General features: G+C 40.3%; 3 protein-coding genes across 5 annotated transcripts; 1 reads left to right on the plus strand and 2 right to left on the minus strand.

The window, feature by feature from the left end:
- Positions 1-332: 332 nt before the first annotated feature.
- Positions 333-4,896, minus strand: polr2c (RNA polymerase II subunit C). The gene is made up of 9 exons (XM_037767817.1): positions 4,705-4,896; positions 3,658-3,707; positions 2,577-2,645; positions 2,388-2,440; positions 1,515-1,643; positions 1,377-1,428; positions 1,047-1,215; positions 882-956; positions 333-561 (listed from the first exon to the last, which is right to left on the minus strand). Exons 1-9 carry the CDS (start codon positions 4,788-4,790, stop codon positions 417-419), a joined length of 828 nt encoding a protein of 275 aa, XP_037623745.1. The 5' UTR covers positions 4,791-4,896; the 3' UTR covers positions 333-416.
- A 1,247-nt stretch (positions 4,897-6,143) lies between these two features.
- Positions 6,144-14,432, minus strand: coq9 (coenzyme Q9 homolog (S. cerevisiae)). Its single transcript, XM_037767819.1, is given in 10 exon segments — positions 6,144-6,456; positions 6,615-6,667; positions 7,072-7,201; positions 7,203-7,229; positions 7,839-7,943; positions 8,481-8,571; positions 8,664-8,806; positions 9,502-9,637; positions 11,248-11,491; positions 14,277-14,432. Coding segments are annotated over 9 exon segments (951 nt in total). The 5' UTR covers positions 14,335-14,432; the 3' UTR covers positions 6,144-6,456; positions 6,615-6,650.
- A 479-nt stretch (positions 14,433-14,911) lies between these two features.
- On the plus strand, positions 14,912-23,316 carry ciapin1 (cytokine induced apoptosis inhibitor 1). Of its 3 annotated transcripts, none has more exons than XM_037767106.1 (9): positions 14,912-15,016; positions 16,228-16,470; positions 18,967-19,110; positions 19,479-19,558; positions 19,771-19,930; positions 21,160-21,236; positions 21,769-21,887; positions 22,066-22,165; positions 22,607-23,316. In XM_037767106.1, the coding sequence occupies exons 2-9, from the start codon at positions 16,314-16,316 to the stop codon at positions 22,715-22,717; spliced, it is 948 nt and encodes a 315-aa protein (XP_037623034.1). In that variant the 5' UTR covers positions 14,912-15,016; positions 16,228-16,313; the 3' UTR covers positions 22,718-23,316. The 3 variants fall into 3 exon arrangements, with proteins under 3 accessions (XP_037623034.1, XP_037623036.1, XP_037623035.1); XM_037767108.1 differs by having other exon boundaries at positions 21,163-21,236; XM_037767107.1 differs by having other exon boundaries at positions 15,003-15,155.
- Positions 23,317-25,196: the final 1,880 nt, after the last annotated feature.

A 25,196-nucleotide genomic window follows, 5' to 3' on the forward strand; every position in this document is an offset into this window, starting at 1 on the left:
ACAGATATGATAGAACATATCTATGGTATTCAGCACAAGTTTATAGTTCTGGCTATTTTCCTGTAGTTGGGATTCTCAGGCATCATTATAGTAGTGTATTATACCATTAAGAGTTTTAACCAATAAATAGATCTCATTTTCTCTTTTGGAAACCACTTCAAACATTATACTTATTGGTTTCTTGTCTTCATTTTATTTATTTCTTGCAAGTGAATTTTTATGATTTAGTTTTTTTGCAGTGCTAATTTGTGTTTCTGTTTTTTTTTTTACATTTGTACTGAATTACAAGTAATCTTAAACCCAGTGAGAAATTAAAATACAGAAACACTAAATAACAGATTACCAAATTCCTCAGGAGAGATTTATTTAAAAAGTAACAACAAAATAAGAATCTAACAGTATAGAGAGAGTGGCTCTCAATTGATGGTGAGCACGTCGCTCTGGATCTCGTGGCTCAGCTGAGTCTGCAGGTCACTCAGCTTCTTCTTGAGGACAGCCAGCGCTGACATGACGATGGTCTCTGGTCGCAGGGAGCCGCACGACTCCACGTTGTAAAAGAACCTGTGCAGGGGAATATCACAGATGAGCTCTTGTACTGTTCGAAACATATCATTTTGTCTGAAAAAAATATTTGGACAAAAAAACATACCATTTGGTATCATATTATTACACTGTTGCACCGAAATTCAACCCTGATTATGCTCCCAATGCAGCTTGTCATACTAGACTAGTAGATTTACATGTAGATTTGCTTACTAGTCATTTCAGTTCATATAAACAAGCTGCATGCAGTGGCCAACATAATAATACTTTATCCATTATCTGTAACCGTTTAACATGTACCCTCATCAACTCAAGTATGAGGAAGATTCTTTCGTCACCTTTCTGGCCTTCCATTGGGGTCATAGGGAGCCTGAACCTCATCCTCCTCGATCTCGGAGTATTCACTCTTTGGCCTGGGAACCAGAGCGATACAGTGTGTCAATTCATCATTCAGGTCATTGTTCAATATTATGAAGAGCCATATTGAAAAATGAAAAACACACCACTCCTCAGGTCGTGGGAAGACCGTGTGCCTTAGTGCGTTGTCTGGGTCGTATTCGAAGGAAACCCCAGCTGTTGGGTTCCACTTGGCATGCTCCTTACCGAAGCCTTTCTTGGCGTACGCCCTGAGCCGCAGTTCCTGACCTTTACGAAGCTTCACCAGTAAAATGTCTATGTTGTTCCAGTAAATGATGATGAAGTGGAGAGAGTAAGGAAAAGGGAAATGTTAAAAATGTGGGATAAAATGTCTGGAAAACAGATTTCTGACAATTATATGGCTAAGGAAAAGACAAACCCTTAACAGCCAGTGTTTACCACTCAAGACAGCTTACCGTCTTGTTCAACGTAGTCATTGGGATCATTGTCTCGACCCCTGGAGGTCACCTGGACAGCCCAACGAAAACACGGTCAGCTTTTTTTTCTGCTTCCACTCCCCTCTATTGACTTCAATAAACGGAGAAAGGACTCACCGGGATGACTCTGGGGTTGTTGGACAAAAGGTCGCGTGAGGTGACATGACGCGTCTGGTCCTCAGTACATCGAACGTCCATCGTCAACTCAACAGAACACTCTGGACAAAAATCATCACAGGTACAGTCCTGCAGGAGGATCAGAGACGGGCAGAGACAGAGAGAAAATGATGTCTGTCCTCCAGTAAAGCTACAAGTGGGAACAAAGGCTGCCTGGGCAGTGGTATAATCCCATTACTATACTCAATATTTTATATAAAACTAGGGGTTCGGAGATATGGTTTAAATAATAAATAAATATTGAATATCTGTTCAGGTATAGAAAATCCCATGCAAAGCTGTCAATCTGATGTATATCACACTGGACTGCATGGAAGGAGGAAGTCGTTGTGGTCGTAATAATAAATGTACTAGTTACTTTGTAGCGTTTAGAAAAAACAGTGTCAAGATTCACAGTATTAGGAAAATGCCATGAAATTATTACAATGGCAGACAAAACTTATAGACACTTTTTTGGGCACTTTTGAATAAAAAAGTACAATAAAACATAAGAGGAGGCAAAACAGGAAACATTCACATAAGAAATTAGACATCAGACATACTGTAGACACCATAGATCACAAGTGGGAAAGATAAGTGTGCCAGTGTATATTAAAAACAATGTATTCAACTGCAGACACTGTTGGGACCTGAGATCACTGGTTTCTCAGTCTAGATGACCTCTTAGCAAAATCCAAATCCTTTTGGTCTTTAGTTTAGAGGGTGAAATAATAGAATTTGTATTTCAGTATCAGCAGTGGTTGCTTATTAACGGTGTTGCATTTAAGGGTCACTGGGCCACCTCACTTATGACTGATACGAAAGTATGCTTACCCTAGAATACTGCAATTTTTCCACGATGTCATCACTTGTGAGAGGTATGAGACCTGACAAAAAAGGAAACATAAATGTTGTACAGCAGCCTTTACAGGTGTTAGACCTCTCTGGTCATACTACAACAATACGTCAAATTACTACCATCAAGTTGCATTGAAAGTGTATCCTACGCACGGTGATACATACCAACTCTGTGTGCAATGAACTCATCATGCAGTACGGATGAATTGGCATCGATCTGGATCCAGTCAATTGCTGCAAATAAAGTAATACAAGTTCAGTGTTTTGTGGCGTATTACTTTCAGACAGACTACATTTTCCAATTTTGCTGTTGCAGTCACGTTATTTGTTGCTTTTTGGACAGTTGCATCAGTGGTCTGAGAGGAGTTCACAGGAGGGTAGGCAGAGCACTATGGGGTCGGATCAGTCTCAATATTCACAAATGCACACAGAAGGATTCACAAATGTATTTTGCGATTTATATTTAAATGATTCTCTCCACAAAATATATTTTTTAATGCACACAAAAATAGTTATCTAAATGTAAAATATCTAGCTATCTAACATGAAAAAAATAAGGTTCACAAATATATTTCTGGTGCACACACAAATATGTCTTGTTTTAAATAAATGTAATAGAAATCCACAAATATATGTATTTAAAAGTATTTGCAATTTCATCAAAAACACATTTGGATGCTGTTGCATTTATATACCAACTATTGAACCTGCATTTACAAACTACTTGTCATTTATGAACTTGTGTGTGGGTTTTTGAGACTCCCTGACGTGCACCGATCACAAAATACAAAACACATTTGGGAATCCTTCTGTGTGCATTCATTAATATTGAGACTGATCTGACCCCATACAGCACCCTTAAGTCTTATTCAAAATATAATAATAATATTAATAATATTAATAATAATAATAACAATGTTATTATAATAATATATAACATAATTAAAAAAATATAGTGACAGAATATTATTTTAAAAATCAAAATAAGCCTTTTTTCTCAGAGGACATTTAGACATGTCAGCCTGTATATGTAACAGAAGGAATGATGGCTGAATTCAGATATAGCTGACTTGTCAAAGCAGGAAACAAATTTCGTTAACAATGGCTCAGTTCCATTAAGTCCCAGTAAGCTATGTCAGTGCTTTACTATTATCAATAACACCTATGAGTCTCCTGCTCTGTAACTGTTAGCATTTAGTCATGAAAATAATCATTCAAAATAGAGGCTAAGAAAAAGTCACTGTACCTATAGTGGCAACTTCTGACATGAAGACCCGGCGGATTGAGTTTGCAACCCTGAAAAGGACAAAGACAGATGTTTTCAGAGGAAACGTTAACAGAAGTTATTACACTCACGACTCTTTAGAAACATTTTCCTTTTTTACTTTCAATCCTTCCTAAAGCCCCATGTACCCAGAATAGCAAGTTAACATCAACCTTTCCCCTCTTCACTGGTACATTGTGTTTGATATTAAACGGAACAACCTATCCTTTAGTACAGATACACACAATTATTCCACAAGGCATGCTGCTGCTGCTGCAGGTTGTTTTACTTTACCAAGATCCAAAACCAAATCAGGTCAAAGTACAGCAACATACAGAGCAATGCAAGAATGGAATTCACTCCAAAATCATATTACACAACAAAATGATATATATGGTTTTAAAAAAACACTGAAAGAGCATTACTTAAGAAGAAACTTTAGTAATGAATAAGTATTGTTGGGTGTGTAAGGGTATTAAAGGGCATTGCATGTTAAATGATGATATTTATCTGGTAGATCATGATAGATTCAGTCAGAGCTAGTGATCTATTTTCTTTGTGTTTTTGTCATTTAAACTGTGTCAGTTGTTATTGTTTTATTTACAGTTGACGTGTATTACCATGTGTTATGTTAGTGTATTATGAGTAGTGTGATGTGCATTTTTGTATTGTAAACTATGTAAACTATGTGGACCCCAGGAAGAATACTGCTGCTATGCAAAAGCTAATGGGGATCTAAATAAACTAACAAACATCATAGACGGTTTTATAGGTAATGTAACAGAGGGTTACATCTGAGCTAACTAACCTCTTTAGTTAACTACATTTATCTTCAATATGCACATATATGAATTCCGGAGACTCTCAGTTACAAACAGCACTATTTTAGTGCTTAACTGTAGTACTTTAGTGCAGTTATTTAACATGTAGCTGACCGGTAATGTCTCCTAACATCAGTATGAATGAGGATAATAATGGCTGCTATCTGCTACACACGCTCTCTTGATGGACTAATAAGTGAATACTCACGCCAAGTCAGTGTTTTCAATGACAAATTTGACATTTTCGTCTGTCAACTCTGTGATTTTCACCGTCGGCTGGTTAGCATAGGGCATTATCGGAGTTAAATGAGTCTAAAATTGACTTTGTAAGATACTCCAACACACTCCGCCGCCGCTTCTGCTTCGACTTGAAGAAGGCCTCCTCCACACACACGGACATGTTTCCCTCACGCTGATTGGCCAGGAGATGTAAATACGAACACTGATTGGTCACGATGATTGGAGGCGGGTCCTTATTTAATATCCGGGTCACACTGAGCTTGGAAGTTTGTTTTTTTTTCAAAATAAAAGTGCTACATTTTTTTTGTAAAATGAAGTATGTCTTATTTGTCCTTATGACTAAATTTGCTTTGGACACTTTAAAGCCCCTATGTGTTTTTCCCCCAGGCTATCAGACTTTTAAATAGATAATTCATACGACACCCTCTCACACAAAAATATATCTTATACTGTATATACTGTAATGTTCTGAATATGCCCTTGTACAAAGTATTTCCTTTTATAATTGTAATATAACTTATTATTTAATGGAGCTTCCCAGCAAAAAGTATTTCACACGATTGTACCTGTATAACCGGCGTGACAATAAACATCTTGAATCTTAAATCTTTAAGTGTACAATTAAATTGGATTGTATTTACAGTGCTTTATTTGTTTGTATAAAAAATAGACAAGCCCAGTAACAATGCGGCAGTCACTGTACCTATAGTGGCAACTTCTGACATGAAGACCCGGCGGATTGAGTTTGCAACCCTGAAAAGGACAAAGACAGGAATGTTTTCAGAGGAAACGTTAACAGAAGTTATTACCACTCACGACTCTTTAGAAACATTTTCCTTTTTTACTTTCATCCTTCCTAAAGCCCAATATACCCAGAATAGCAAGTTAACATCAACCTTCCCCGCTTCACTGGTACATTGTGTTTGATATTAAACGGAACAACCTTATCCTTTAGTACAGATACACACAACTATTCCACAAGACATGCTGCTGCTGCTGCAGGTTGTTTTACTTTACCAAGATCCAAAACCAAATCAGGTCAAAGTACAGCAACATACAGAGCAATGCAAGAATGGAAATTCACTCCAAAATCATATTACACAACAAAATGATATATATGGTTTTAAAAAAAAACACTGAAAGAGCATTACTTAAGAAGAAACTTTAGTTATGAATAAGTAGTCTTGGGGTGTGGTATTAAGGGCCATTCCATGTTAAATGATGATATTTATCTATTTTCAGTAACAATGCGGCAGTTTGCTCTTTTCATCACAGTATCTTTCATAGATTGACTCCAAAATAATAGTGATTTTGAACTGAAAATCTCTACTCCCAGAGTTCAAACCTTTATAATGGATGACTGATTTCATTCCAAGCAGATTATTACAAAAACAAACACACAATAAATACACAATATATAACTATTTTATTGAAGTCTCGATCCAACCAAAAAAAAGACAGATCATTGGTGTCCAAAGGGAAAAAATAATCTGAGCAGGAGAGCGAAATCTTGCAGTGTGAAACAAAACAAGACAAGCCACTGGTTTACCAGGTGAACAGAAATATAATCATTATTTTTTCAGACTCTTACAGTTAACCAGAAATATGAGCCAAAAGAAAATTGATCTTCAGCTCATGACACAAGCCAGGCAGTCAGGATCAGTGAGAGTGAGGGATGTTTCCATCACCGCCTCTGGTTCAGTCCTGCGAGGTTCTTCAGCTGTAAAACACAAGACAAACATCGCCACATTTCTATCTATACATTGTAAATGTCTTTTATTATTTTATTATATGGGACTGCAAAGAAGAAGAGGTATGATTGCTAATGTAGGTGCAGAGGAGAGTGCATATAGTGATGAACATGAGGCAAAGACTTACTGTACAGCAGCTCCCATGAGCCCCTGCACCACTGTTTCACCAGTCGACTGTGCCTACAGAATAAAGAGGAACACACAACTTAGAACATGATTGAGGAATTAGGTCAAATGTCATCTGAATACAGGTTAACGTCTTAGTCTATGTTTCACTTCCCTTCATTCTGAACTCATTGCAATGAACTTGTTCTACGTATCGAAGCATCTTCATCTTTCAGTTTTCCTTTGCATTTGGCTCCATAATCAGAGGCCAATCTGGGCTGTGTAGTGGAAGAATGATATTACATTCTGAGGTCAGTTATGTATTATTCCACTGATGGGTTAAGTTGGGAAACATAGAGAGGTGGGTATTCCTACATACAGTAAGTCTTAAAAACAACTTCTCAATGACTGCATTTCATCTGTTCCCAGCCGCTTTTAATGCAACTCTTTAATTCTGTATGCTATATAAAGCACTCTACCTGTTTTGGCGGTGGTGGCCATGGTGACTACATCCTGAATGCGGTTGTCAAGGAGTCCCAGGTGTCCCTGGAAGTCTGGAGAAGAATCCTGCAGCATCACCAGCTCTGTGGTGTTATAGATGCCCGTCAGTCGCTGCCCGTTTGGTGTACCAGTTCATCTGCAAAACAAAGGGGTGCTGCAGACAGTTCATATTGTCCATTTAGCAAGGCTATGTGTCATTTTAAACTCAATTTGCCTTACATTACATTATAAAAACACGCAACAAGTGACATGTAATAAATACAATACAAGAAAGTGCAACAGCATCAAAAGAGAAGAGAAAAAATATAGACACAGAGGAGAATTAAATTTCAATTAATTCTTACCGCTGATTGGCAACAACGATTAGTTGATTATTGATTTAAGTAATTTTTACAGCAACAAACACTAAAGATGATCTGGTTTTTGTAGCTTTTCCTTTGTTTATGTCATAATAAACTGAATATCTTTGAATATGGACTGTTGGTGGGCAAAACATGTCACCTTGGACTCTGGGAGAAATAAGGATTAACCTTTTTCATACTTTCTGTCATTTTATGGACCAATTGATAATTTAAATATGTAGTTGGTCAGTTAGTTGCAGGCCAAAACCATTTAGAAGTACAGGGCAGAACAGGGAGTAACCTGGGAGGTGGCAGGCCTGATATTGTCAGGGTGGTGATGAAAGGGGGACAGGAAGGTATGAGCAGAAAGAAGAAGGAGATCGAGGGTGAATAGGATCACTCACATCTGTGGATCGGTCTCCGGCGTAGTACCACATGTCGTCCACCAGGGTGGAGAGGTGTTTCAGGCTGTCTGGGATGTTGTGAGGAAGGAGCAGGATGCTCATCGCCTGAGGACACAGACACAAAGTCAAGGATCAAATAAAATGTCTCCATCAGTCCTGACCTCTGCCAGTAATGAGAATAAACTGAATTATAAAGATGGACGACAAGACAGCTCCATAAAAGTGAAGCCAAAACATCTGGATCGCCCCCTGGTGGCTGGCTGCAGTAATTGGTCATAAAGCCCCGCCACCTCCATGTTAGTGGATGGGGACATGGGCCAAACTAAAAAGTCAAAGTACACGTCAAATACATTTTTCCCAAAGATGGTTTCTGTCATTTTAGGTAGTTCTTATCACGCTGTTGTATGTTAAAGTGTTCATTCTTCTGATAAGTTTGTTTTATTTAGTTATTTGATGCTATAAAAAGTGGGCGAGACGTCATGACTGGCATCTGTGAGAGCTTCTCTCTCGCTGAAAAGCTGCGGCCGTGCTCGGCTTGCGAGTGGCTCGGGTGGGTGTGTGGGCGGGACCTTGATACCGCGACTCCACCGCCCGATCACTACTGCACAGACTCTGGCTCCTTGTGCTCATCATCATGCACACTATACCTGTGGGCATAGATTCAATGTAGGGGATGTGCATCCTCAGTCTGGTCTCTACAGCATCTCTTAGAAAGTCAGCAGTTTTCTTTGGTCTGCAACACAGTTGTCAAAGACAACTTATTACAGCTTATAAAAACAACAGATGTGTGCAGATGTGTGTGTGTGTGTGTGTGTATATACGTACTCGGCCTGGCCCAGCTGGACCTGGTTGTGTTGTTCAGCCAGGATCTCAGTCAGCTGTGAGTTGCACTGGGCGACGAAGTGTAGGACCAAGTCTCCAGCTCCGTTATAGAACATACCAGTGGAAGCAGAGGACAGGCCCAGTGTCTGGTACCAACACAACAAACAAACAAACAATTAGAGTTGTGACTAGGTCAAATGACGGTGCAGACATCTGTAATTACGTCAGAGGGGGGGGGGGATTAAAATCAGCTTTTAGCTCAGTTGTTCTACCTTAATATGGTTAGAAAGAGTGCTCGTTGGTGTTTTAACTATGTTTCTCTTATGAGTTATTGTTCCGGGAAGTTGAATCTGTGAATATATTTCACCACTTTACCAAACTATCCAAGTTAGCAAAAGCTTCTGCTGACACTGTCCGATACTTTGTTGGGCCGATATCCAATGGGAAGCCTTGATGAGCAACGTCATGACAACAACTCTGACTAGCCATAATGGAGGTTTGAGAGATCTGTAACTGTTATTTAGGATAGTCCAGATACTGAATTACAGATATCTCTAACTGTCGTTTTGACTAGTCACAATGACGTTATAGATATCTGGAAGTAAGAATTCTGACTAGTCAGAATGTAATACAACTAGTCAAAATGTAGTTGTGGATATCGCTAATGTTAATTCCGGATAGTCAAGCTTAGCTATTAATGTTAAAACAACAAGTGGCCGTGACTGTGAGGCCTGTCATGGTCAGGGAAAAGGGGGCAAGATAGAATGCCACCTTTTACTCTGTGTACTCTGTACTGTTACCATAAAGCTATTCCACTTTCACATTTTAAACCGCAGCTCACCTCAGCAGCGGCCGCAATGGCTTCCATGGACCAGCCGTGCAGTGGGACGAACTCCAGAGCAGCAGTCAGGATTCGAGCCTGAAGCTGCTCCTCTGTTTCGTATTCCTCGCCCTGCTCTCCGCCCTGGTCCTGGTAACTTTCCACAGACACACAAAAAGGCACTTTTAAGCATAAATGAAGCGCAGATAGAGACCATGACACGAGTTGAGGTCATGAATAGCCTCTTGCATCAGGGGGTAACTGTTTGAGCTTCAGTACCCAGGAATCCTGTCAGGTGAGGTCAGTAAGCAACTCAAAACCTGTGCCCTCTCATGAGTTGAAAACGTGTTACCTTACCCCAACACCCCTTCAGGGAGCTTCAGGCTCTTTCATCAAGGCGATGTCGTCGGGTCCCCAGTTGCAAAAGTAATGAGGAATTCCTTTATCCCATCAGCCATTGCATTACAGAACAAGCACGTATAAACTGCACACACACATGCTTGCCAACATGAGTCTTGTGCATGAAATTCTTTCGGTTGTATATATTTCTGTGCTGTAACACAAGTTTTTCATTTTGAATCTTTGTATTTTATACACACTGCAGGTCAGTGCTGTGTAATATTGTGTACTGTTTACTGTAGGTGTGTGCCATGTGCGGACTATAGTCAGGTTTGCAAAAAAACTTCTAGTCCCTGGAACTACTTTTCAAGGAACTGAAAGGTTCCTTCAGCCCACTGTTGTCTGCGTTTCCACCGCAGTCTAAATACCTGCTAAGATTAGGCAAAATAGTCCGCTGAGCAGTAAACACACTCTGCAGCCTGCAGTTCAGTTTGTCCGCCTGTTTCATCTGAAAAAATAAACCTTAGAAAAAAAACAAACGCTAGGTTTTTTCTCACTGCGACAATATTTACCGCTTCACGTTTACTGATGCACGTTGGATGTAATGAATAAACTGCAGAGGAGGAAAATGAAACTAAGAGCGTCTGTCTCCACAGTAAATCATCTGTTGAGTGTTTGAGGGTTATTTATTTGTGCTTTAGAACGTAACCGCCGCGAAACAATGAGAAAATAACTTTTCTTTCTCTCATTCACAGCACCACCGCGCTGTCTCCCTCTTCTAACGCTCTAGCGTTACCACTCGCCCTCACGATCGGCCTTTTTTTTTTAATGAGTCGGGAGGCCGACAGCAGAGCCTGACTTTACTTTTAATGTCATCAGACAAAGAGAAATGTTCTCCCGTCGTCCTAAAATGATCCTAAATTGATACTAAAGTACTTCCTGGTTTTATGAATGAAGCGGTGCAGTTGAAGCAGCAGCGCTGTGTGTGTGTTTGACCAATCAGCGATGGTCATCAATGCAAACTCCACCCCGTAAGTTCAGGTACTTTCAGAAAGTACCACCCCCCAACCAGCGCCCTTTATGGGGGGTGAAAAAGCCCCGTAAAATGTCCCCAGAACTTAATTTAGACCCTGGTCCCTGCAATCGAAACGCAATGAGGTCTTCAAAAGGTTCTTAGATCCGGGGAAAGTTCCTGCGGTGGAAACGAGGCTTATATCTCTGTTTTTACTGCATATGTTTTTTTATTGTGCATGTTACATTTTTTGCCCACACTGAAAACCAGTTTCCCACTGGGATGATCAAACAAATGAATGAATATATATGAACATGCACACCACAATCTATTGTTTACCAACACAAACATTTTAATCTTCAATTATACTGCCAGCTCTTCTATCTCAAGATTTGGAGATTTCTGTCTTGACTGACCTGGTGTTTGGCCTGGCAGCCTCCTCAGCTTCTGGGTCAGATGTTGAGTCTTGAGTCTCCTGGGAGGCTGCTGCTGCTGTGTCCTGTTCAGCAGGGTGAGCCTGGTAGTGCTCATGGTAGGTTGTGGATGAGGAGGGAGGGGGTTTGTCAGATTTGGATTCATCCTGAAGCCTCAGTGCTGCACGGTGGAAGCTTCGTCTCAGGCTGCCGCACTGGGAGTTTGTCGCTGTTGGTGCGGTCACCACTATAGGGAGAAATATATTCATTAGCTTCAAATGATTTGGTCGGGTGAGAATGTGACCGAAGTCCATAATGAATGTCACATTTATATTAAAACTAGGGCTGTCAAAGTTATTTAAAATGTATAATTTATAAGTCATTTCTTTAATGCATTAACACAACTTGCGATTTTAAGGTTGTAGCGAGCTCAGTTTTAAATCTAGAGTGAAGATACTGGTATCACATGAAACTACAAAACCTAATGAATCCATTGGTACCAACCATTTGATACTACGAAGGAGGTTAAATAACACTAAATGACGCCCACTTTATGATAATCACATGTAGGTTAGGGCATGTCATAGACAAGTCAGCACACTGACACACTGACAGCTGTTGTTGCCTGTTGGGCTGCAGTTTACCATGTTATGATTTGAGCATATTTTTTATGCTAAATGCAGTACCTGTGAGGGTTTCTGGACAATATTGTAATTGTTTTGTGTTTTTAATTGATTTTGAATAATAAATACATACATACATTTGCATAAAGCAGCATATTTGCACACATTTTGAACAGATAAAAAATGTGCAATTAATCACGAATAACTATGGGCAATCATGCGATTAATTGCGATTAAATATTTTAATCGATTGATAGCCCTAATTAAAAATCAAGCTCGGCAGCATGGTCAAAAGTATTGGGATTTTGCACTGTGTTACTCACAACTGACTCTTGGATGATTTACTCTAAATTGCTTTGAAACGTTGAACATATATTAGCCTCCACAATTCTTCATTTAACTACCAATATTGCATAACTTTTCTTTTCCATTCAGAACTGAAGCTTTTACATACACTTTTCTACTGGCAGTCTACTCTGGACTCTCTCATCTCTGGAAAATGCTCCAGTTCTCAGTTTTGAGGGAAGCCTTCTCCTACTACTGTTTGCCGATCTCTCCACAGGTGTTTGATTAGACTAACTGAATTGAATTATTAGGAGCTTTCAGGTCATTTTCCTGCTCAAAATGTGCTCCAAACTGCCTGACCAAGTTTCATGATGCCATTTCAAGGGAATCTAGTCAGTACCAGAGGCAACACTGAACCTCCTCCCTGTTTGACTCTGTTTTTTACTTCATTTTTCTTTCTGTAAACAGAAATCTTGCATTTTAACACTTCTAATTTAGTACACTCAGTCAGAGTGATTTTAGCTTGTTCAGTTGTGACAAAAATCAGTTGGGCTTTTTTAGGTCTCTTTTCCTCCTGGACCACTGTTGCGAGGTTAGCAACAGATGCAACAAGTTTTAATTGTTGCACCTTGCGTGAATCTGTCTGGCTGTTGCTTCGGGCCTTTCTCCACCACTTCTACAAGCCTTCACTGTGATCTTTCATCAGACTTTCTCTTGCAGCCATATGCCTCAAATTCTTGATATGTAGACTGGATACAGAAACATTATGGTCTCGAAATGCGTTTTAGCCATTTTCACACAACAGTGATGTAAAACAACAGATTGACACATTCAACCTTTCTCTATTTACAATGGTTGAATGTTTTTTATATTGCAGACATTGGCTGGGTCCAGACCTTTGAATCTGCCCTCTCCACCGAGTGGACTGATGAAACGGAATGTAACGAGTTGACACATCTGTCTGATATTAGGCAACTGCAGACACCTAGTGCAAGAAAGAACATCTGCACACTACAACATGCACAGTCTATTACAAGGTCACAGACTTTCTTCAGGCATTCTTAAAACAAAGCTTTTGTATAATCACGTAAGCGGTGGTCACTTAAATCCTTTGATTAGTGCAGAGTCAGACACCTGCAAACCAAATTAATTTGATAACCAAAGTACCGTTAAGTTCCAAAATTTACCAGGAGGAGATTATGCATTAGAGGAAAAAGTGCAATAGTGCCAATACCTGGCTGGTCGTGACTGTATGTACTAGAATAGGACTACACTGTGTACCTCAGTGCCAAAAACAAGTACTTGTTGAACTTTCAAAGAAGAACATCTTATTATATAGACTTTGATAGCTTACATCATCACATTAATCAGACAGAAAACTCCCCACAGTGATATTCATCCTACCAACCTATCTAACATACAGGGACTACTGACTGAAGAATAAACTACTGTAAGAAAGAAAAGAAAAACATATTGTTATTATTTTAGGCAGTTAATATTATCGTGTAAAACGAAAATAGACAGAGCACATGAGGAAATCACTGTCTGCTCATTACATGTGTGTGTCTGTCTCCTTCACAATGACTGACACACTGATACTGTGATGCTGTAAAGTAGGACCAAACATGTGATCTATCTATTCTATTGATTTTAACTGAGTAGGCTGCAACTGGGTGCTTTTCACTGGGGTCCCTAGGCCAACAACACATCAGGCTTCAATGATATTAAGTAATTTATAATAAATTGATTGAAAAAGTCATGAAAGATTGGACTGACAGAATAAAGCACCTGTGAGATATGACACTAACTAAACCTCTGAGGTCTGCAGGGTTAAATGTTGATGTCTAAAACCCGTATAGCACCAAGTCAACCACCAATGATCCGCCTAATAGTGTAGTTTAAACAGCAACAACCAACATAATAACAGTGTTACCTAATGCTGTCCTTCATGATCACCGTCTGGGACTGTAGTGACTTTGCCACAGAGAGCTAACGCTGTCAACACTGGCTCGTTTACACTTCATGCAACACATATTAGAAAGATTGGACATTAGCTGCATGAATAATTCCCCAGGCGGTCCATTATTACCATGAGACAACAACAGTCCAGTGTTCCTGTCTTACCTCTGCCCAGCCCCCTCAGTGCCCTTCCAGCTCGCAGTCCTCTCAGCAGCGCCGCCATGATCAGCTGCGCTCAGTGCGCCGAGAGGGTTATTAGGCACAGCTACGTCACTACAGCGCGACGCAGTTGTGAAACACAAACATCATGCTAGCGTGAAGCTAGCACCAGGCTAGCAGGAGACAGGAAACCGGAAAATACTTTCAATATAAAACAAATAAAAATACTTTTTAAAGGAATAAATTAAAAATCAATAAAAAAATGTGTGTATGCAAAATCTTTTTATTTTATTTATTATGTATTTTCTATATATTTATAGTATCTTCATTCATTGTTAGAGGTGTCATTTAACTGTTCAATTGTATGATTGGTACTGTGAAGCTGTGTATTGATTTTGGCCCTGTGAGAAAGAGAAAAGTTAAGAGAGAACGGGTTGGTTGGTGGGGTGTATTATGTTTGTTAAAGTAAATCCTGTATTGAATATATTGCATAGTAATGCTGATGTTTGTATAAAAAAAAAAACAATAAAGACATTGTTAAAAAAAATAAATGTGTGTATGCAATTTTCTGTGTACTTCATATAATTCCTTGAATATATATATCTTTCTACATGTTCACCTGTTAACGTTACTTTGAAGGGTCAAACATTACAACGCATTAGCAATGGTTGTATTTTGAAAAGCCAAACCGGAAGACGTGCACTCTGTGTATAACTGGACTGAAGCTCCCGCCGAGGTAACATTAGGTGAGTAGGACGGTCGGTTGAAATGTCCTTTTATTTCAGTAATTTAACCTCTAAAATTCTGTTAAGAACAATCATACAGAACTATTAGTATATTGTGTTGGTGGGTATTCATGTGCTGGACTCTCTCAGTGTTAACAACGTGAGTATGAAGTTAATAAGAAACCGGCGTTTTCTGCGTCACGCTGCTGGCTCGAGCTAACCTACTCTTATCACCTGCGTCAACAAACAAGCTAACTGGCTAGTAGTTAGCCGGGTTAACCCCAATACATCCATGGTTAACCCTCCTACATGTTAAGATCAAACTGAAATAAACAACCACATGTCTTGACTATGTATTAAAGGGGACATATCGTGCTCATTTTCAGGTTCATACTTGTATTTTGTGTTTCTACTAGAACATGTTTACATGCTGTAATGTTAAAAAAAATACTTTATTTTCCTCATACTGTCTGCCTGAATATACCTGTATTCACCCTCTGTCTGAAACGCTCCGTTTTAGTGCATTTTGACGGAATTGCAACGGAATTGCATTGCTAGGCAACAGCTTGTGTCCATGTGTACTTCCTGTCAGCTGATGTCATTCAAAACACTGCAACCAGGAATAAACTGGGACACATTTAGAATATTTACGTTTAAAATTGTGTAAAGGGTCTAAATATTGTATATTCGTGACATCACAAATGGACAGAAATCCTGACAGCTTGTTTCAAATGCAGAGTTTCTGAATACGGGCTGTGTGTATTTCCCTGTGGGTTGAGTGTTTCGATACTTTCACTGTATTTATATAGTACTTAAGACTGCTTTATAATAAAAAAACATGAAAATCTCACTTTTTTATAATATGGGACCTTTAACATTATAGATGACTGACCTGCCAGACCCTTCCACCATTTTACATTATTTAATTTATTACCATTCTTTTTGAAAATATTGTAATACTATTATTACAATGGACCAGTGATACACGACTATCTGTGCTGTTATTGTGATAACATCACAATCATCTCAAGGTCGTCTATTTTTTTCTTATTTTTTTCTTTCTTGGGACTGACTTCTGTCTTTTTGGTAACTTTTTTGTTAAAAAAAACTGTCAAAATCATGGCTGTATAAAGAGAGTTTATTCCTATTTAATAATTTGTGATGTGGGTTTGGTTGTTTCTGTTGGTCTAGTTGGATCATTTCCAGTAACAGACACGTGTCTTCACTTTCAGATAACCCAGGGACAGACCTGACAGAGAAGCAGGTTTTGTAAGTATAACAACTTCAATAAATCAGCACTTCTCATCAGGAGGTCATCATGTCAGAGCTTGGCATCCAAGCAGGAGCGACGGTGATGATGATTTGGACTCAGCCCTCAGCACCAGCAGCCCTCAAACAGTATGCAGAGAAACTGGGGGACATCGTCGGTGCGAGCGGCAAAGTGTCAGTGGAGAACATGGAGAGAATATTGCTGTGTGAGTGACTCTTCACCTAATTCAGTCACTCACTCTCTCACTCACACACACACACACACACACACACACACACATACACGCACACACACATACACGCACACATACATGTATATACTATATACAGTATATACACTGATCAGCCATAACATTAAGACCACTGACAGGTGAAGTGAATAACATGGATTATCTCGTTAAAATGGTACCTGGCAGTGGGGGGGATATATTAGACATCAAGTGAACATTTTGAACTTTGAGCTTTGTGTTGGAAGCCGAAAAAATGGTCAAGCGTGAGGATGTGAGCAACTTTGACAAGGGCCAGATAGTGATGGCTAGACGACTGGGTCAGAGCATCTCCAGAACTGCAGCTCTTGTGGGATGTTCCCGGTCTGCAGTGGTCAGGACCTACCAAAAGTGGTCCAGGGAAGGTAAACCGGTGAACCGGCGACAGGGTCAGACCCGAGGCTCATTGATGCACGTGGGGAGCGAAGGCTGGCCCGTGTTGTCTGATCCAATAGAAGAGCTACTGGAGCTCAAATTGCTGAAAAAGTTAATGCTGGTTCCGACAGAAAGGTGTCAGAGCACACAGAGCATCGCAGTTTGTTGCGTATGGGGCTGCGTAGCCGCAGACCGGTCAGGGTGCCCATTCTGTCCTAATGTTATGGCTGATCGGTGTATATACATATATATATAAATATATACAGACGTGGTCAAAATTGTTGGTACCCTTCCGTTAAAGAAAGAAAAACCCACAATGGTCAATGAAATAACTTGAAACTGAAAAAAGTAATAATAAATAAAAATTTACTGAAAATGAACTAATGGAAATCAGACATTGTTTTTGAATTGTGGTTCAACAGAATCATTTTAAAAAACAAACTAATGAAACTGGCCTGGACAAAAATGATGGTACCCCTAGAAAAGATGTAAAATAATTTGACCATAGGGACATGTTAAACTAAGGTGTGTCCTGTAAATAGCATCACAGGTGTCTTCAAACTTGTAATCAGTCAGTCTGCCTATTTAAAGGGTGAAAAGTAGTCCCTGTGCTGTTTGGTATCATGGTGTGTACCACACTGAACATGGACCACAGAAAGCTAAGGAGAGAGTTGTCTCAGGAGATTAGAAAGAACATTATAGACCTTCATGTTAAAGGTAAAGGCTATAAGACCATCTCCAAGCAGCTTGATGTTCCTGTGACTACAGCTGCACATATTATTCAGAAGTTTAAGGTCCATGGGACTTTAGCCAACCTCCCTGGACGTGGCCGCAAGAGGAAAATTGATGACAAATTGAAGAGACGGATAATACGAATGGTAACCAAAGAGCCTAGAACAACTTCCAAAGAGATTAGAGGTGAACTCCAAGGTCAAGGTACATCAGTGTCAGATCGCACCATCCGTCGCTGTTTGAGCCAAAGTGGACTTAATGGAAGACAACCGAGGAGGACACCAAATCATAAAAAAACGAGACTGGAATTTTCCAAAATGCATATTGACAAGCCACAAAGCTTCTGGGAGAATGTCCTTTGGACAGATGAGACAAAACTGGAGCTTTTTGGCAAGTCACATCAGCTCTATGTTCACAGACGCAAAAATGAAGCATACAAAGAAAAGAACACTGTACCTAATGTGAAACATGGAGGAGGCTCGGTTATGTTATGGGGCTGCTTTGCTGCATCTGGCACAGGGTGTCTTGAATCTGTGCAGGGTGCAATGAAATCTCAAGACTATCAAGGCATTCTGGAGCGAAATGTGCTGCCCAGTGTCAGAAAGCTTGGTCTCAGTTGCAGGTCATGGGTCCTCCAACAGGATAATGACCAAAACACAGCTAAAAACACCCAAGAATGGCTAAGAACAAAACATTGGACTATTCTGAAGTGGCCTTCTATGAGCCCTGATCTAAATCCTATTGAACATCTGTGGAAGGAGCTGAAACATGCAGTCTGGAGAAGGCACCCTTCAAACCTGAGACAGCTGGAGCAGTTTGCTCACGAGGAGTGGGCCAAAATACCTGTCGATAGGTGCAGAAGTCTCATTGAGAGTTACAGAAATCGCTTGTTTGCAGTGATTGCCTCAAAAGGTTGTGCAACTAAATATTAAGTTAAGGGTACCTTCATTTTTGTCCAGGCCAGTTTCATTAGTTTGTTTTTTAAAATGATTCTGTTGAACCACAATTCAAAAACAATGTCTGATTTTCATTAGTTAATTTTCAGTACATTTTTATTTATTATTACTTTTGTCAGTTTCAAGTTATTTCAGTGACCATTGTGGGTTTTTGTTTCTTTAACGGAAGGGTACCAACAATTTTGTCCACGTCTGTATATGTATCGAGTGTTTTATCACCACGACTGTACAGCACATGCTGTGATTTATCCTGTTAGCATGAATACAATTCTGTCAGAAGTGAGTGAATGGGTTCAGCACAGTATAACAATGATTCCACACAGGAAGGCATGATGTGAAAGTCAGTACTAAAATGATGCTCTGCTCTTCTCAGCCTCCCATTCGGCATCCTCCTTTGACTGGGTGCTCTCTTGCCTTCTGACTGACAGCTCCTCTGTCCACAGTTCAGAGACTCTAGCAGAAATTGCCAAAGTGCTCAAACCTGGTGGGAAGCTGGTTCTGGATGAAGCAGTTACAGGTGAAGTGTTGTTCTAACTTCTTTTACATAGATGTTTAAATCTATCTAGAAGGGAAATAGAATGATATGCACCTTTATGTTGGAATTCAGTCAGAAAAGGAAAGATTTTTGAACCTCATGACTTCAAAGATGAAGTCCACCTGATGCCACTAGAATGGAAAAGTACACTAGAAATGCTGCACAGCATTATGTTTAACACAGATACAATCCCATCAAAATATGAAAGTAAAAAAAATACACTTAGTATTGCTCATCCATAAATGTGATTTATTTCATGTGTCTTTATTCACAAGGTCACTGTTCTGCACTGATAAGGTCGTGGCTCTGATTGTATTACAGTGTCTGACCTGTTACTTTCTGTGTTCCAGCAACTGAGGCTCAGATTGTGAGGACTCCTGAGAAGCTCATGTCCGCTCTGAAGTTGTCAGGCTTCATGTCAGTGACAGAGGTGCGTGAGTCGGTTCACACACAAAAAGCATAAAACCACATTGCATTAGTTTTCTGTAATTGCACTAGTATACGCACTTACCAAACTACAATATACACGCAAGAATATGAGAAATGTAATTGCGTGATAATAAATCTTATCAGTATGGTTAAACATGTACACCTCTTGCAAAATGTTTCCATTCTGACCTCTTACTTCTCCTCTACATCCAGGTCAATAAAGCACAACTGACTGCTGAGGCGTTGAGCTCCCTCAGGGAAGCCACTGGTTTCCAAGGAAACACTCTGTCTAGAGTCCGCATCTCTGCCGCCAAACCCAGTTTTGAAGTGGGATCATCCAGCCAGATTAAACTGTCATTCGGGAAAAAGCCAGGTAGGTTTATAAACAGCAGTTTTCTAGTTCTTTCTAAGCGTATTTTTGTCCACAACTGTTATATTCAAGGAGATCACTCTGTGTCTGTTGGGACGTTTGTCCCTTGGTCTGTCCCATGTGATGCCTCTGAAACCACTGGTCAGATTTTAACAGAACTATAATGTGTCTCATAATGGTCAAAAGTACTCTGACTGACAAACCTGGCTCCAGAAATGTGCTTACATGGTGGCTTTTCCATTAGTTTTAGTTTGTAGGTATAGTTGAGATTGTACTTAGGTCATTGTCCAACATACTTAAAAATATATACTTCATTATTTTTCACCTTTTCTACTCTATTTTCCCATGTGTTTGTGTCTAAGTGACTAATAGAGACCATCATTTCTGAAATTGGTTTAGTATTGAGGGATACCGCTGTAACCGATGAAACGAGCTGCGACGGCAAGTGAGCGGCATCTATGTGACGTTACATTCACTAAAAGTGCTTGTTTTTGCCGCTGACGTGCTCAGATTGTTATTATAAGTGTCTGACAACATTATGGAGAGGACCCTACAGAGAAATAAAACGTTTTCTTTACCTTTGGCTCGATCCGGTCTGTTTGTTATTGTGTCCAAGTCCCGCTCCAGGAGAGGTCTGGTTGTGAAATCAAATAGATACGGGCGGCCATCGAATTCAAAGAGCTCATCCACATTGTTGAAATCATCTAAATATTCAGCCATGACATTGAAAATCTTTTAGATAACACTAAGCTACGCTTTCTGTACTCCAACACAACAAACTCTGCCCACCTGGCAATCGCGTTTCCAACATGGATGATTACACTATTCCACCACGTCACCGTGTCAGATTTCAGAATGAGACTTCTCCTTGAGCGAGACTCTTTCCATAATGTCAGACACTTATAATAACAATCAGAGCCTGTCATGGCAAAAACAAGCACTTTTAGTGGACGTAAATGACGGTGCCTGCTTGCCCCAATAGCACCATATTACAGCCAGCGAGCAGCTGCCGTCTACAGCGCTCTCCCTCAATACTGGACCAGTTTCAGAAATTGTTGTCCCCATTAGTCAGACACAAAAAACATGGGAAAATAGGGTTGAAAAATACCAAAGTTACCCTTTAATGCCCATTATTGACATCGGTATGTGTGTGATTTTCTTTATGGTATTATGTATAGTCATGAGTTGCATATTTGTATTTACTCAACACAAACAAACACCTTTGATTTCAGCAGAGAAACCTGCTCTGGATCCCAACACTGTCAAAATGTGGACACTGTCAGCAAATGACATAGATGATGATGATGTGGTGAGTTATGGAGTTTGTATCTTTTTGTGTCAATAAATATGGTTTGGCCAGCTCCGTAGGGAGGAACACATTTTCTCTTGACCGCCGCGTACCACAGTGTGTACGATTTGGCAGCATCTAGTGGTGTGGTTGCACAGTGCAACCAACTGAGTATCCCTCCGCTCACTCCTCTCCTTCTGTCAGTCAGATGGCGGCTGGAGGTATCACAGTTTTGCACTCAGTGGCTCACATTAGAAACTGTAGAAACATGGCGGACTCCGTGAAGAGGACCCGCTCCCTGTGTAGATATGAAGGGCTCATTCTAAGCTAACGAAAACACAACCATTCTTATTATCAGGTGATTATACACTAATGAAAACATAGTTATGAATATAATATTCCATTCCTGCCAATAGATCCACTGAAATCCTACACACTGCACCTTTAAGAGCCACACAGATAGATTTATTATTCGAACCGTCATGCCCATGTCTTTCTGTACTTCCTGCATTTACTGAGTCTTTCTTGTCCCTTCTGTCCCCCTTCTCTCTAGGATCTGGTGGACTCTGATGCTTTGCTGGATGAAGAGGACTTAAAGAAACCAGACCCAGCTTCTCTTAAGGCCCCCGACTGTGGACCAGGATCCGCCAAGAAGAAAGCCTGCAAGAACTGGTGAGGTCACCGCACAAATGGTATCAAACCACAGACAAAAGCACGCTGTGGCTCTGTTGGATCATAGCTAAAGCAGAAAGAGCTGGGCTTTCAAAAAAGTTACATTTTGTACATTTATCTGTGCACTGAAAAGCATTTAAACATTACATGAAACACAATATGTTGCATGTTTGTGTAGCTCATGTGGTTTTGCTGAGGAGTTGGAGGAGGACGCTAAAGGAAAGGAGGGAACTAAAGGAAAACCGAAGACTATCGTAGCGAAATCTGCCTGTGGAAGTGTGAGTATAATTTGATTGTTATACCCCCGCGTCTTCTTCCGTCCGTCTGTTCGCGTGTCACTCTTTCGTTTCTGGAGTAGAAAATATTTAACTTAGGAACTTCAAATTTGGTATGATGGTTGACAGTGTGGTCTAGTTGTGCCTTTTGGGGGTTAGAAGTCCAGGGTGCCCAAATGTTTTTGAAATTTTGGCCAAAAACTGTTTTTTTTCCCACTTCAATTTCGTTTCCGGATCAGAACTCATTCCATTAGTTCCAAAAGGGCAAAACCGTTGGCCCTACTTTAGTAGGGGTCAAGCAGTAAGCGGGGGTTATGTGAGCTATGATCACTTTTGCCTTGTTTTATATTGTCAAATTCTCACCATGTTCATATTTCCTCTACTATCACACTAAGTAGAATAAGAAATAATTATTTCAATGACCTTCATTTCTACTTGTGGCAGTGTTACCTTGGTGATGCGTTCCGATGTGCCAGCTGTCCTTACATCGGGAAGCCAGCGTTCAAACCAGGAGAGAAGATTGTGCTGGACAACAAGACGCTGACAGATGCTTGAAACACTACATTTCACACATCCTACCGCTCATGCTTCAAAATATTACATTCCTTTATTTTTCCATCCACCCCGGAGACACGATTCCCCCTCTGCAAAAGCAGAGTTGAAAGCTGCTTTTTCAGTCGACGTCATTGCGGATGTGATGGGGATTTCTGCCCGCTCGTCTGCTCAGTGAGATGGCTTCTGTTCGACGCATTGAGTGTTTGAGATTACACACATCATCTGGTTTCGTCGGTACATGTGATGCCTTCATGTACCGACAATGGCAAGCCATGCTCAAGGCGAGTATGGCAATACAGCTTTGACGATGAGCAAGAGTGAGATTTGAATTAAATGAAAAAGTGCAGTTTGACTCCTGCTGTTATTAAATATAATAAAATTTTAATGAAAGCTACCAAGTTGGTTTATAATACAGAAAAGCACTGAAATGCATTTGTTTTCGTTCTTTTCACTTGAAGTTGTATTTACATCCGACCGCTGACACACACATGTCCAATACAAGCTTATTTATGTATGTAAAGGAAGGCAGTTTGGCAATAAGACATTTTGCTTTTCTGGGTTTCATTTTAATACAATAAACTTAAAGCCAGACTTCTGTTTATAGGCATCCCATTTATTTCACTGAATGTGGCCAATAGTCATCTGATGGTACATCCTCATATATTCCAGCACTGTTGGAATAACCGCACCACGACAATGAGTGCTTCTCCGTGAACACGTGCAGTTTGAAGAGCTCAGCAGCGATGTCACTGCCCTGCTAGTCCATTTGGCTTTGCGAGACAGTTAATTCACAAAAACTGTATGTTGTTGTTTCTGGTACACAAACTTGAGTCCCTCTGATCTTTAGCTGTAATGACCCAAATAGGTTACTTAAACACATACAATTTTGCATCCCTAATTGCACTCAACTGACTGAACCATCAGCCAGTAAGTGACAGCCACCTTTGATGTGATGGATTTAATTTGTTGAATTATTTATTGTAGAATTGCTAACTACTTTGCTAGCTGCTTAAGCTGTATGCACACTACGAGCGACACCGCAACATTCTGCAAGTCATTTTCAAAGGAAGCTGGTGACGCGGAGCTACAAACTGACGCCCGACACTTGGAGTGACGCACTGCAAATAAGGTTGAGCTGGTCTCAACTTTTTTCAGCAATCAAATGACGTGGTGAAGGGCAACTAATCATATGGTTTTGTTTCACCCTGTTCCGTTCCATCCAAACCCCCAGGAAGAGCGCCGGTCGTTGATGCCAATTTTCGTAGTGGCCAAACGGCGGTACTACAACTTTCATGTCAGTCAGGTGATGCCATTGGGCCCAAATAGACTTACATTGGGACGTCTGTAGCTCGGTGGATAATTTGTTTTGAGGTGAATCAACTTCCCATTACGAACACTCTAATAGTCCTTATTTAAATCATTAGAACCTAAAAGTTGTAAAATGCACTAATAGCTGAATCCAGAGTTATATCCCTTCCTCCGTTCATGTGAATGAGACCCAGACCGAGGCTGGAGCGAGGGCTGGGAGGCGGCGTTAAAGGAAATGCTACTGCGCCTGCTCTACAGGTCCAATGGATGCAGAAGATCGCCGGATGATTATCTCTCAACAGTGGAGCCATTTTGGCTTCATGTGCCACTGAGCAACTCTCATAGGAATGAACGGGAACCCGCCTCCAACTCTGTATCCAGTTCTCTTTATACATACATGGTTCCATCCAGTACTATCTAACAACATAACTACGTCAACCATCACTTGAGTAAACTTCCAATGGCGATTCGCCGACAATGTAGCGGGCAGGCTGGCAGTTTTGACGCTCGTAGTGTGAACGTAGCATTATGGGAAGCACTTAATATGCATTACTATAATTAAGATGATCATTGGTAACATTCTGGGATGTGGCAGACAGTTTTCATATTTCACACTTTGTTTTTTCGATGATAATGATCACATTCTAATTTCTCAGATATTGAGTTAGTTATGATACCAGCTTCAGTCGGAACAATAAAACCATATTTGCTGAATAACAGATGTTAAATGTGTACCCAAAATGCAAACAGTGACATGAGGTAAAAAAAGCACAGCATTCAGAGTCTGTTCTTCAGTCTCCACATCACTGGGACTCGACGCTGAAGTCCATCTTAATGTCTCCTAAACTGGGTTCAAAGGTAAAGCTGTAAGACACTGCGGCTCTGCCATCACCTGAGCTCTCCCACGGTGACCTCAAAAAATACACTCCCTGTTTCCTGTGTCGACTCCACTCACACTCGCCCTGCAAGGAAGGCACAAAAAAGGAAATGATTGATTGCTTTTCATTTGACAGTAAACACTGGAGCGACTTGACAATTACAAAGATATTAAAGGGTGTTTCTCAACCTGGACTCTAGTTTCCCATGTTTTTTTCTGTCCAAGTGACTAATGGGACAACAAGTTTTGAAACTGGCATAATATTGGAAAATATGAGCTAAAGACGCGCGATAG

Source organism: Sebastes umbrosus, chromosome 4, assembly GCF_015220745.1.
Source record: "Sebastes umbrosus isolate fSebUmb1 chromosome 4, fSebUmb1.pri, whole genome shotgun sequence".
Lineage (NCBI taxonomy): Eukaryota > Metazoa > Chordata > Actinopteri > Perciformes > Sebastidae > Sebastes > Sebastes umbrosus.